Source organism: Aplysia californica, unplaced genomic scaffold (assembly GCF_000002075.1).
Source record: "Aplysia californica isolate F4 #8 unplaced genomic scaffold, AplCal3.0 scaffold00115, whole genome shotgun sequence".
NCBI classification, from domain to species: Eukaryota; Metazoa; Mollusca; class Gastropoda; order Aplysiida; family Aplysiidae; genus Aplysia; species Aplysia californica.
The window spans coordinates 884329-896836 of record NW_004797385.1 but is presented as its reverse complement, the minus strand read 5'-3'; the positions used below and the strand labels follow the sequence as shown (position 1 = coordinate 896836).

The following is a 12508-nucleotide window of genomic DNA, read 5'->3' as shown; positions in this document are numbered from 1 at the left end:
CTCGAGTCCAGAGCATATACTCGAGTCTGGACTCGAATCTTAATATGCTGGACTCGCACACCTCTATTAACAACACACCCACACTTTACGTTAGTAGCTATATTGTAATTTACGCAGTATGAAATATTCACAAGCAGCCCGTCGTGATCGTCTATACCTTGTTCACTTTCGTCCGTCCGCATAAAAAAAATAATTCTAGGAAACTTTGCTCGGCACTTCTGCAGGTCAGCGACTAAATAAAAAATATTTTTTCAAAACATCTTGATCCAGTAGTAAAAAAGGTTTTCTCTTTGGGCCATTTAAATTAAAAACCGTTCTTTGGATGCACGGGGCCTACCAAGTATCATTAAAATAAATGACTTAAGAGTAACCTTGCTTTCAAAACTGCTAATTTTGAGACAGCAACACCACCCTGCCCCAACATTTTAAAGTAAGTTTGTAAATTTCATACCCTGACTCTCTAGATGTATCCATGTAAATCTAGAAAATTTCTCACACCGTCTCTTGAATTGCGTTTCTTAAGCGTACATTGAAGTGTGGTGTTGAGAAAAATCATCATCATCATCCAATGCCAGATCTGCGACAGACATCGGCGATCATGGTTCTCCATTCATTTCTTTGCTCAGATGCTCTCAAAAAAGCTACGTTTCCCTGATCTTTCCCTGGTACCCATTTGTTCAGGTTCCCTAAGTAGGTTGTTCTGGCCCTTCCCCTGCCTCGCTTGTCCTCAATTTTGCCAGTGAGAGCTAGATGTTCAAGACCCTTATGTCTATTCAGGAGTCCCAAAAACTGCATTTGTTGTTTCCTGGTTGTTTTTAATATTGAGCGTCCCATGTGGGCTTCATCAAGCACTACCTCATTTGATTTCCTTTCTTTCCACGATACTCTTAGCAGTCTCCTAAGAAACCACATTTCTGTTGCTTCTATTTTATTTTCACTGTCTTTAGTGATTGTCCAGCATTCACAGCCATATATAGAAGGGTTGACCAAACATAGCATTTCAGGACTTTCATTTTGGTGTTCATTGAGATGTTTCTATTTTTCAGGATTGGGCTCATTTTATTGAAACTAGCCTTTGCCATTGTAGTTCTCCTTTATATTTCTGAGGAACATTTGGCATCAGATGTTATCATATACATATATCCTAGATATTTAAACTGTAGGACTTGTTTGATCTTTTCACCTTTGCTAATGAGATTACAACTAGGATTTGCTGCTTTTTTGGATATTACCATGCATTCTGTTTTCTTTACATTCAACAATAATCCTTTACGTTCACTTTCTGTTACAACAGTATCTAGAAGCAAGAAAATAAGTCTACTTTTTAATGTTTAGGTGCATGCTGTAAATCTCCAACCATTTTTTTTTTTTGCCCCATGTTAGGCTACATCTTTTTTTAAAATGAGTCGGAACTTTAGTTTACAATCACCTTTATGAATGGGATTTTGATTCTGTTAGTCATCAAACTTTTAGCCTGTATGCAGAGACAGGAGAAAATTAAACAGAGTGATTTCATTTTGCTTTTGCCTTGTTTTAACCGCAGTTAGATGAAAGTGAACAATACCTCATAAGACCAAATAAGTCTTGTATTGTACATACCTGAATGAACTTTGAATTTCATACAATGTTTTCACAAGGGTAGCTTCCACTTCAAAACAATGAAGTTACATTACAATGACAGTGACTAGTTGATTTCTGTTTCAGGTCATTTGGGAATACATGTATATCTCTTTTGCTTTTTAAAGAATAAGTTTCCTCTGGAGACAATGTTTCAAAAATTCCTCTCCACAAATTATGTCTGCTCTGAAGCACCCAGCTTTTCCTTGTTTATTATTTTTTTTTTTTTGCAGGGTTTTTCTTTTTCCCCCCCGCATCTGACTCCACCTTGGTTTTGTTGTTTGTGGCCTTCCTCCGACCCCTGGGATTCCACCACAATCTCCTTTCTAGCTACACAAGTCACTTTCTTAACGTGCGTCTGTTCCATCGTCATTTGTGCTGGGCCAATTATTTCCCTTTTCTTTTGTCTTTGCCCCCCCCCCCCCTCCCCCTATAAAACATACGTAACATTTCCTGTGGAGAAAAAGGTCAAACCAGCTCAAGTCAGAGATCTTCTCCTAGTAAATACTGATGAAAAATATTAATGTGAAACTTACTGTCGGCATCCTTTGTAAATAATTACAGTCAAACCTTGCTATACCGTCACCCTTGGGATGAGCATGAAGTTGACGGAACAGCATGACTGCAGGTTCAACAGGGTTCATCTGTTGTATAACCCCAACTGCCCAACATCAAAAAACACTCAGAGGCAAGAGCCTTCTCTCTCTCTATCTCTACGTTTTTGTCACGGGAGAAAGCTTATCAAGTAGCCAAAGAGTGAGTTGTACATCGTTTGCAGTGTGTACCTCTGGCGGTCAGTTGGCTGGTGGCACAGCGCGTCAAATTTTATATTAGTTAATCAAGAACCAAACAACTATGTTTATATTGGTGCTCCTTTTTGTACATTGGCAAAATCTTGTAGTAAGCGGGGCTGGCGCTGTATAAAAGGTGGGGGGGTTATGCCGTTCGACTGTATATATATCTCCTGGTTTCTGCTCTATGCAGCAGAACAGAGATGACCTTGCTTTTGAACAGCCTTTCCTTGGTCTATTTTCTCAGTTTTCTAGACTCCTACTTGTAGAAAGCTGACAACACTTCTCATTTTATCTCACCACAACTACCTATTAATGTTATTTAGCCATGTGTTCTTCAATAAGCAATAATTGCAATTGTAGAGAGTGGCATTGAGCAAGATAAGTGAGATCTACAGTATCCATCAACTTTTATCCGCTTATTATAAGTAAAATGTGGTACAACCTTATTATAAGGTTGTACCACATTTTACAGTCTCACTGGCTTTAACTCTAATAAGCATAAATAAATAACAATAATAATAATCATAATATCCCTCCATCCTCTGATCCTAAATTCAAAACATTATGAACAGTAATATTCTACAAATTTTCAAACACTCAATAAGCAAAAATAACAGTTCGGCTTAGAAATAGTAATCATTGAAAGAAAAACATATCTTTTCAAAATGTTAGTTTTTATTTCAAGGCAAGAAATTGTAAACATAACAAAATAGTTTCAGAATGACACAGTCACTTGAACACATTACCCTCAATTCAAACACAACTGGAAGCTGCTTCGTAGAAAGTAAAATACTTTTTCTACAAAAAGATCTGTATGGTTGGTTCAGATGGTTTAGTGTGTTGGTGTCCCTTTTAATGTTCACAAATGGCACACATGAAAGTGTCAGACCACAATATAATACAGCACCAAATGACACTGAATAAGAAAAAAAATTAATTAAGAAATTCATTCAAAATAGATCCACTGATAATTGTCAGTTAGCAGTCAACACTCATCCCGGGGGAGGATGGAAGGACTTAGTGGAGGCCAGGAAACTATCAGTTGGAGAAGTTATGAGAGAACTGGTTAAAACACTTTTTGCAATCCTTCAATTTATGGTAACAAATCCAACCAAAGTGCCAATAGAAGATGAGTAGGCATCACAAGGAGCAGACTACGACGATATACTCATAGGTAACATTAGAACACCAACAAATCATCAAGCCCAAGATAAGTAAGCACTTGTTAAGGGCTAGACTCGGAGTAAACAGTAAGAAATTAAGACTGTAGTTCGTATATAAACTGTTGGATAAGAGGAAGGAGTAAAGCACTGAGCAAGTGAGGGTATCCCAAGATTCAACAGGAATTTGTGATCATAAACAGAAGGATCGCTGTGTTTGTCTGTCTGTCAGTATGCGCAAAGTTGTGAGAACTCACATTCAAGGTATTTTATCTGATACAGTATTCATACAACAGCTCCACAAAAGAACATTTCGTTCAAGTTATACAAAAGTGGAACTACTAGTTTTTTTGTCCTTAAATAAAGGACGGATGGCTTTTAAAGCCTGGTTAAAAGGGGTTAGCAAATTAATTTCAGCAGTCATTTTTCCAGTTCCCTTTGCAGTGCACCTTATCGGTGAAGGAAACCAGACAAAGAGTAATAGTCTGTCAGAAAAAATGTTGAGCAAACAGCGCAGAAACCATTGACAATTGTCAAGATAAGAAAAATTACTAACAAATTATCTTGGATGTTGGAAGCAGTAGTACATATATGTAAAAGAAAAAGAAACAAAAAAAAACCCTACCTACAAGGGATGTATATTTGTTTAACAAGAGAATTTGACTTTAACACTTGGGTTTTTAATCCATTGCCACCAGAAGAAGGAATAACATTCTACATCCCTCTACTCAATACACTTGAAACATTGTGGAACATGCGTTTTAAATCACAAATGAGATCAAACATTGTCCTCATAAAAGACAAGAGTTTCAATTCCGACACCTTACCACCTTCAGTGACACCACATGTTTACAAAGGCAATAATGAGATTCATCACTCAGCTTCTACTCAAGTACACTTTAAATATACTTCCACTCACAAAGAGATACAAGAACAAACACACACACACGCACAAACAAATGCATTTATTCATTCAATGAAAAAGAGTGAAAGTAAAACGGAAAAAGTTATTTGAAATAAGAGAGGAATGCTACCCAAACACGATGAAATACAGTGGAATTAAAAAATTGTAGAGTTTATAGCGTCACCTACGTCGTCTTCGGGTGATTAAACCTGAGAAAACAAAGAATGTAAAGCACTACACAAACGCTAGCCATAGAAATAGGAATAAATCTACTGAAACAACATAACCAAAACACAGCAGATCATATTGCACAACCAATCAATTGAAAATATCAATCAAACTTATAGACTTCTTTCAATAAAATACAGTTAGGGCAACAGAATGAATTCTTTCAATCACATTCCTGTAAACACATGAGCAAACCATACACACAGAGAGAGAGAGAGAGAGAGAGAGAGAGAGAGAGAGAGAGAGAGAGAGAGAGAGGGAGGGAGGGAGGGAGGGAGGGAGGGAGGGAGGGAGGGAGGGAGGGAGGGAGGGAGGGAGAGAGAGAGAGAGGGAGGGAGGGAGAGAGAGAGAGAGAGAGAGAGAGAGAGAGAGAGAGAGAGAGAGAGAGAGAGAGAGAGAGAGAGAGAGAGAGAGAGAGAGAGAGAGAGAGAGAGAGAGAGAGAGAGAGAAATAAGAAAGCAAGTTCAAAAAGACAGCTTGCACCACACATGCTCCACCACAAAAGGGAAATACAGAACAGCCTTGCCCCGCAACAGTCTGATCTAGTAAGTAGCGTTAAAAAACGGCACAGAGACTCACTACTGTACACTGGGCTCTCTCAAAATCAAAAAGGCAAAACAGAGAAGGAAAAAAAAAAGGGGCAAATCTGCCATTTGGAATTCCCCAACTTCAGTCAAAAATATCATCTTCAGAAACTTATGATTCTACACATAAGAACAAATAGCAAACTCTGATTATCCATCAATTTAAAGATTACACTGGTCAACACACATGTAGCAGCCATATCTCTAAGGCTTGTATTAAGTTCGTTATGGGCCACTGATTTCAGAAATGACATTAGTTTTTGCATACCATGTCAAGTTTTTGCTGAGAAAGTGGCCAAATTTCCAGTCAATGTGACAAAATTTAAGATATTTCTAACAGCATAGTCTATAGTTTTAAATTTAAAACATCTTTTTATTTAATCAGAGTAACGAGCGGAACTTTTAAACGTGTGACTTTTCCTCCATAATAAACAAGAGAACAATATTCAAATTACGCCAATGTTTCTGAGTTACAAGTATAACAAAACTGAATCATTCCTTCTCGTGTGCCCTTCAAAATATAGCCCAATCACTATCACTACTCATTCTGACCTTCAAACTTTGGAGGAAAAAGCCAAAAAATCTAGCAAAAGTATTGGTTTTCCCAGCAGTGTATGAAGCTTTAGTAAAAGCAGTCTACATGCTTAAGAATGAGAATCAAATTTCATGCAAATTAAGCTTATTCAATCATGTTCCGAGTTAACCATGTTCTGCGTTTTAATAGCATAGTTTGTTTTTTGGTACTTCAAAATAGCAGATCTAGTGTAATCTGTTGACTTCAGTTTTTAAAGATTCTTAAGCACAGCATTTTGTCGAAGTAGGGAAAAGGAATTATTGTCAAAACTATCCAAGATGTCCATCTATTATAGGTTGGCATTTGTTATCATTATGTCTGACTAAATAGCCCATTGCAAGAACGGTGGTTATGCCACAAAGAAAAAAGCTTGACGTGATAGAGCAAAACTGATATCATTTTTAGTTTTAGTGACTTCGAATTATAATACAACATGTCTCAAACTAAATGCTGCAGAAAAAAAGTTAAATTTTACAATCCAGTGTTATTCAAGCCTATACATCCCTAATTCAAAGACTAATCAAAACCCTAGTCACAACAAAACAGAAGAGTAGAAATAAATATGAAGAAAAAAACCGATGTTATCCCGTTGAGGAGTCGATAGCTTTCATATTCTTGATGCATAGCAAGCAGGCAAGGCCGGTGTGTTCAGGATCTACATTAATGCTCTGAATTTTGCCATCTTCAACAACAAGAGAATATCTGGGGAAGAAAAAAAGTATACAAAAACAGTTTTACACAGAAGACAATAAATACATCCATATATATTTAAAGCCTGTTATATTTGGGAATTCCACTGAGATCCTTCCTCAGAAAGGCAATTTCTACTTTGTGAGCACAAGCCCTGATCAACATTTTCAAAAAGACTTAAAATGAGTTATCAGCTCTATGCAAACATTCCACAGTATATGAATACTGCTGATATAAGCACAACAACTTCCATACAAGTCATTCAAGTAAAAAAAACAGTTGGACAATAAGCCATAAGTTTGAGCCAAACCAAAACAAAAAGCTGCCATGCCTGCTGCTGACAATACAAAACCTAAAAAGTTACCAGAAATCAAAACATTTGGTATCATGCTAAACTGTGCATATCATCATTCATATTCAAAGTAAAAATAAGCAACATTAGAAATGATCTGTAAGAAAGTGTAAAAAAAAAATAGTGGCTACACCACTTGTTCTATTTTAATTTGACTTTTGCAATTCCCTTCTTTGGTACTTTCAAATGAAAAGACTAAAGACTTTAGGGCGATGAGAAACTTTCACAATGTATCCCTTGTCTTTTAACACTTATCCAAGCCGGTACTTGTGTATGTGCTTCGTCTGTGTGTGTATTTCTTATTAGACATACATTCGACAATAGCTCCTACGAATATGAAGTATGTTGACACAATAATAGTCGTGCAGTGTAGGTAGAATTAGCAAAACAGACAGATAGGAACAACAGAGAGACAGTCAAAGAGAAGGACCTAACAGTGACACCCTCCAACTATCCATGTAAAGTAAGGACATTGAAACTCACTTGTGAGATCTGATCCCTCCCAGCAACTGTTTACAGTCGAGCTCCATGCCCAGAGCCTTGGTGAATTCACCCCGTGGGTCTGCCAGCATTCTGATCTGTGGACATTTAATAGAGACAGTTTAAAATGCATAAGTACTATAGTTTTAGCATTAATAATGAGAAGCAAATCAGCACGATAAGAGTCATTTAAATTACCGTGAAACTCGGATTCAACGAAGTCGGGCCTGGCCTTCAATTTCGTTGAATCCGAGTGTTTGTTGTGGCAAATATGAGGTTTTTGTGTCGACAATTACAGGCACCGAGCAAGTAATGTATAATGCATTCGACTTTCTCAATCAAAAGTAGTTTGGTTTCAAATGAGAGACATTTACGTTTCTTTGATACCAAAGAATTGCTGGAAAATTCCTGGAAAATACACTGAACTCACCAAAGCACATACTGCCTGTGTCAGCTTTCATCTATAACGTACTGTTTGCCAAACAAGTTATGTTGCTGTATAGAGCCTAGCATATGGCAACGTTTGATTCCCCAATCCAGAGCGCAATCCTTTACGTAGATCTATGTCAAAAGTAGCTTATCATTGTAATATTGATCAGTAGCCGGGGAAAAAAACTGTGTCGCGTTTGTTTCTCTACTGAAGTTCCACATCCGGACCGTTTGTACCCCTTCCCCTCATTACCCCAGACACACGCACACACAGTCACACATCACACATGTGCTGGCAGCACGTCCGACCCCGACCCACACTAAGACATGGGTGCCTGTGTTGGTATGAATGGAGGCAGCTGAATGGTCACATAAAGCAGTTCACCCTGCAAGCATTCACCCTGCAAGCAACTTCATTGAATCTGAGCTTGCTCATTTATGTTTTCGTTGAATCCCGAGTTATTTTACTGATTTTTATTAATTAAAAAATCGGAGAATCCAACTCATTTTATTGAATCCGAGTTTTTGTTGAATCTAAGTTCCATTGTACTAATGAAAGTGCAAGACAGACAGACAAGACATATTACATGGAAAGTAAAGACAGATGGAGAGCCTTGAACCACTTACTATTTTATGCTGCGAGGGCAAAACTGACAACATGAATATGAGAGGCATTTCATATTTTTTAATACAGTAGTCTCCGCCTAAAATCCCAGTGCTCGGGACCAAGGAAAATGTGGGGTCTTAGCCGACGGCCCAAGGGAAGAATCTACGGTGACCCATACTAAGGCCCACAACCGGTAAAACGGTCTCCCACAACTTTGCCACCCAGCCAGTTATGTAAGTTTAGGTGGAGAGCTCAGATGCGAGTGCGATGTTTGGGGTCAGTCAGTTCACACCGTGGTATGATCCCGTCTGAGGCAAGCATTGTACTGTTTCATCGAGTTTTACAACGCATATGTGATCACATTTAACAAGAGTGACTGATCTTTGACGCGATGGGCCGTTCAATGATCTTATCTTTTTACTCTTGGTTGATCGGCTGTGCCTACCCGTGTTTTTGTTCAGTAAATTATGATCTGAAATGCAGGATCTTTGCCGCATTTAGACCTTTAGAGCAAATCAGAGCGGGATCTTAGAGGTGACTTTTGTAGAGTAAAAATTCTGGGGTTTTTTTAAACAGCAAGATCTTAAGAGAACTGGGACTGTAAGCGGTGGGATCTTAGGTGGAGACTACTGTACTACAAAGCACAAATATTATAGCAAAAGAACAGAAATTATCAAATGTTTTATATAATGATAATGATAATCATAATAATAATAATCATAATAATAATCATCATCATCGCATTTATATAGCATATCCACATTTTACAGAATGCTTTATGTGCTTTACAACTATTATTACCCCAGCAGAAACATTGTTGGCTTCTCGAAAAGCATACACAGTGTAAGCTGCGGATTGCACAGGTTCAGACACTAACAAACTGACAAGATCTTTCACTGTCTATAGCCTTGAGCCTATTCCCACCAGAGTGAAGTGGAGAAAATTAGTGTAAAGAGCCTTTCCAAAGAACAGAAAGCCAGGCCCCTGATGGGATTTGAACTTACAACCTTACAGTTGTGAGTACGTGAGCCCAACCACTAAGCTCACCTTTCCATCAGCTTCTGTGCTTTGCGCCCACGCTTTCATGACGAACGGATCATTCACAGAAACACACGAGATCACATATCCTTCCTCCTATAAGAAATAAAAGTGAAAAGAATATAAAATAAACTTCTTTATTCATTCTTTTCAGAAGTGCATCTTGCAATGGCATGTACAACCGTAAACGGACCATGCATAATAAAAGCATGCATAACAAAGGGAAATGAACTTGAACATTACTGCAAAAGACAGTCATAGAAAATAATTTTAAAATCTTTAAAAAAATTGACTTTAAAGAGATCATTGTCACCAGTAACCAAGAAACTAGTTAAAGCAACTGTAACATCAATACAAATGAAGAAGGTAAAAATTATCAGACTACAATTAATTTTTTCTAAAAGTCCAATATCATACAATTACACACAAAAATCAACCACTGCTCCCTTTCCTTGAAATTATAATCTCCCATCAGATTTTACATAAATTTGTATTCCATGACTGACATGATGAAGAACAAAGAAACTCACCTTGAATTTTTCATGAAGCGACAGGTAATCTGGTATATGAGTCTGAAACAAAAAAGAAAATATTTATATAGATCCAGCTGTCTATGCAAAACAAGGCATGTAGATCTATGTCAATTCTTCTCAGAGCCCATTAAAACATAAAAAACAGTACAATTCAAATTTTAAACTTTGACTATCTTTATCTTTTTCGACATTTGCTATAAACATACATTTTGTCAAGGATGAATGGCTTTGAGAGTCATGGAAAAAAGAATGGCCCAAAACCTTTTTCTTCCTCAAACTTAACACTTTGCAGTCATGCAGCCAGTTGTACAAAATACCCCACTGGTCACCCAGCCAGGAGAGTGACTACATCGGATTTCTCTGGCGAACTGCGCCAGTTGACCAGAACGGATAATTTTCACCGGCGCATTATTGTGCCAAGTGACTGAAAAAGTGTTTTTTAAAAATAATATAACAATTAATACTAATGCTATAACTACTACTATTATTAATAATAAGAACAACAATAATAAAAATGAACTTAATTTAAAGTAATAATGATAATAAACAAAAATAAAATTTTTATATGGTAATAACAATATAATGAGCATGCCTGGTGAAAAGTATCAAAAGACGCAAGATACCGAGTTATCAGGCTTCAAAGGTCGAAAATAGAATTTTTAAACAAAAACTAAGTTCCATTAAAAATGGATTCTTTGGCCATTAATCAATATTTACAAGAACTTGAGTTTCTTTCACTTTAAAATGCATTTTCAAAGATTCTAAGTCATTTAACACGTAGTATATTTCATAATCCCAAAAAATATGTGAGAAAATCGGTTTTCCGAGTAGACACTGCGGATAGTTTTTCTTGTCCATTCATAAAGTTGACCCAATCACAAAGCATACCAAAAATTAGGTCATTCTCTCCCCTCTCCAATGGCGGGTAGTGTGCATGAATATCTAGAACAGGTAAACAAAGCGAAGTTTTCAAGCACATCAACACCCTTTCGTTTTTTGGAGAGCAAATTTGTATCGCCTTTTTCTGCCCTGCGCAAACCTAGATCTAATTGTTTGAAAATTCTTGCTCAAGGTGTGGGTGAATTTGTTTTGAAGACGTAATATAAACACTTTGAAGCTGTTGGTTTGTGAGTAGCGAATGTGTTGTCAGGCCGTCTTGAAGTGTAGATCTATCTATTTGAAGCAGAAACAAAGGGGAAACTTTAAAGCAGTTTTTCTTAAAACTTTGTTTCTGTACCCTGCCTTACAAAATCACCTATATCTCAAAAACTACTGAAAATATATCTTAAAAACCCAAAGCATATTGTTCAGAAATCATCTCTGTATACGAAAAAGCAACAAAAAAAAAGGCATTCTTCAAAATGTGTCATTTGGTACCTTTCACCAGACACACACATATATAAATTATAAATAAAAGTTTAATCATAATAAGTAGGCTATAAAAATAATATCAATAATGATAGCACAGTTTATCTTCCATGGTACTCCTTGTGTCTAATGTCTACAACAGCACCGAAACAAAATGTCTGCTATAATATATATGGAATATTTTATAATGACACAACCACCTGCTTCTCTCTTCCTCTCTCTTTTAAAAAATAAATTATAACACATACTTGCCTTCTCTCTTTCTCTCTCTCATTCACTCTACATAGCATATTCATACACTCACGATGAACAAAAACATTCACGCTGATCCCAAGAAAGAATAATGAAACAGCAATTCAAAATTATGATGGGATATAAAATATATTATAATGTGTATATAAACCCACTTGTGTACATCCTGGCGTAAAGGCCCCAACTACAGCAAAGAGGACTCCTCTTTTGCCTTTGTACAACTGAGATGCAGGGATAGCATTTTCTGGACTTCCTTCATACAGGTTCACATTGGGAAGTTCATCACCAACCTGAGAGAAAGAAACATTTAGAAAATTAGAAAAAAGTATCACAATGAATAGTGCACGGCTGTTCCACTCAGGATCTCTTAGTTGCCGGTCGACCTGACCTCCGAGACGAGGTCACGCCCCGGTTACGCTACCTGCGGGCACTCGGCCTCGCGGTCAGCGGCTCCCCCGCGATGTTATGTTTTGTACACATAAAACAACACCAGTTCTTATGAAAGCCGAGAAAGTCAATGAAACAACAACCAAATGATCACATGAAGACGAAGGTGTAGTTTACGACAGTATTATTTTTATCACGGAGAAGTAAAAGAAAGTGTTGTTTAAAAGAGGGGGAAAGTGGCTTTCATCATAGATCGGTTATTACAAACAAAAATGTTTTTAAAAAAATAATTTAAAATAAATGGACCGACAGATTGTTACAGTCTTCATTTTCAGCTCACAGTCAGACTTTGAACTTTCAAACACACTTACGTTTATGAGGTAGGACCAAAAAGTCTTGTTGCTATTGTTGATTAATGCACACAGTCTTGTCAGTGAGTGGGAAAACAGTTGAGTCCAGCCAACGCACGAGTACTTTTCACATGAGAATGAAGACCGTTCTTTACACCTTC

General features: G+C 37.2%; 1 protein-coding gene across 1 annotated transcript in view; it reads right to left on the bottom strand.

Moving 5' to 3' along the window:
* Positions 1-5657: 5657 nt before the first annotated feature.
* Positions 5658-12508, bottom strand: part of LOC101854246 (peroxiredoxin-5, mitochondrial) — an 11701-nt gene continuing 4850 nt past the window's right edge. The window contains exons 2-6 of the mRNA XM_005095853.3: positions 11766-11900; positions 9988-10029; positions 9467-9553; positions 7387-7481; positions 5658-6563 (exon numbers count right to left, since the gene is read on the bottom strand). Of these exons, the coding sequence (XP_005095910.1) occupies positions 6443-6563; positions 7387-7481; positions 9467-9553; positions 9988-10029; positions 11766-11900 (480 nt within the window). The 3' untranslated portion in view covers positions 5658-6442. The remainder of the gene's footprint in view (positions 6564-7386; positions 7482-9466; positions 9554-9987; positions 10030-11765; positions 11901-12508) is intronic.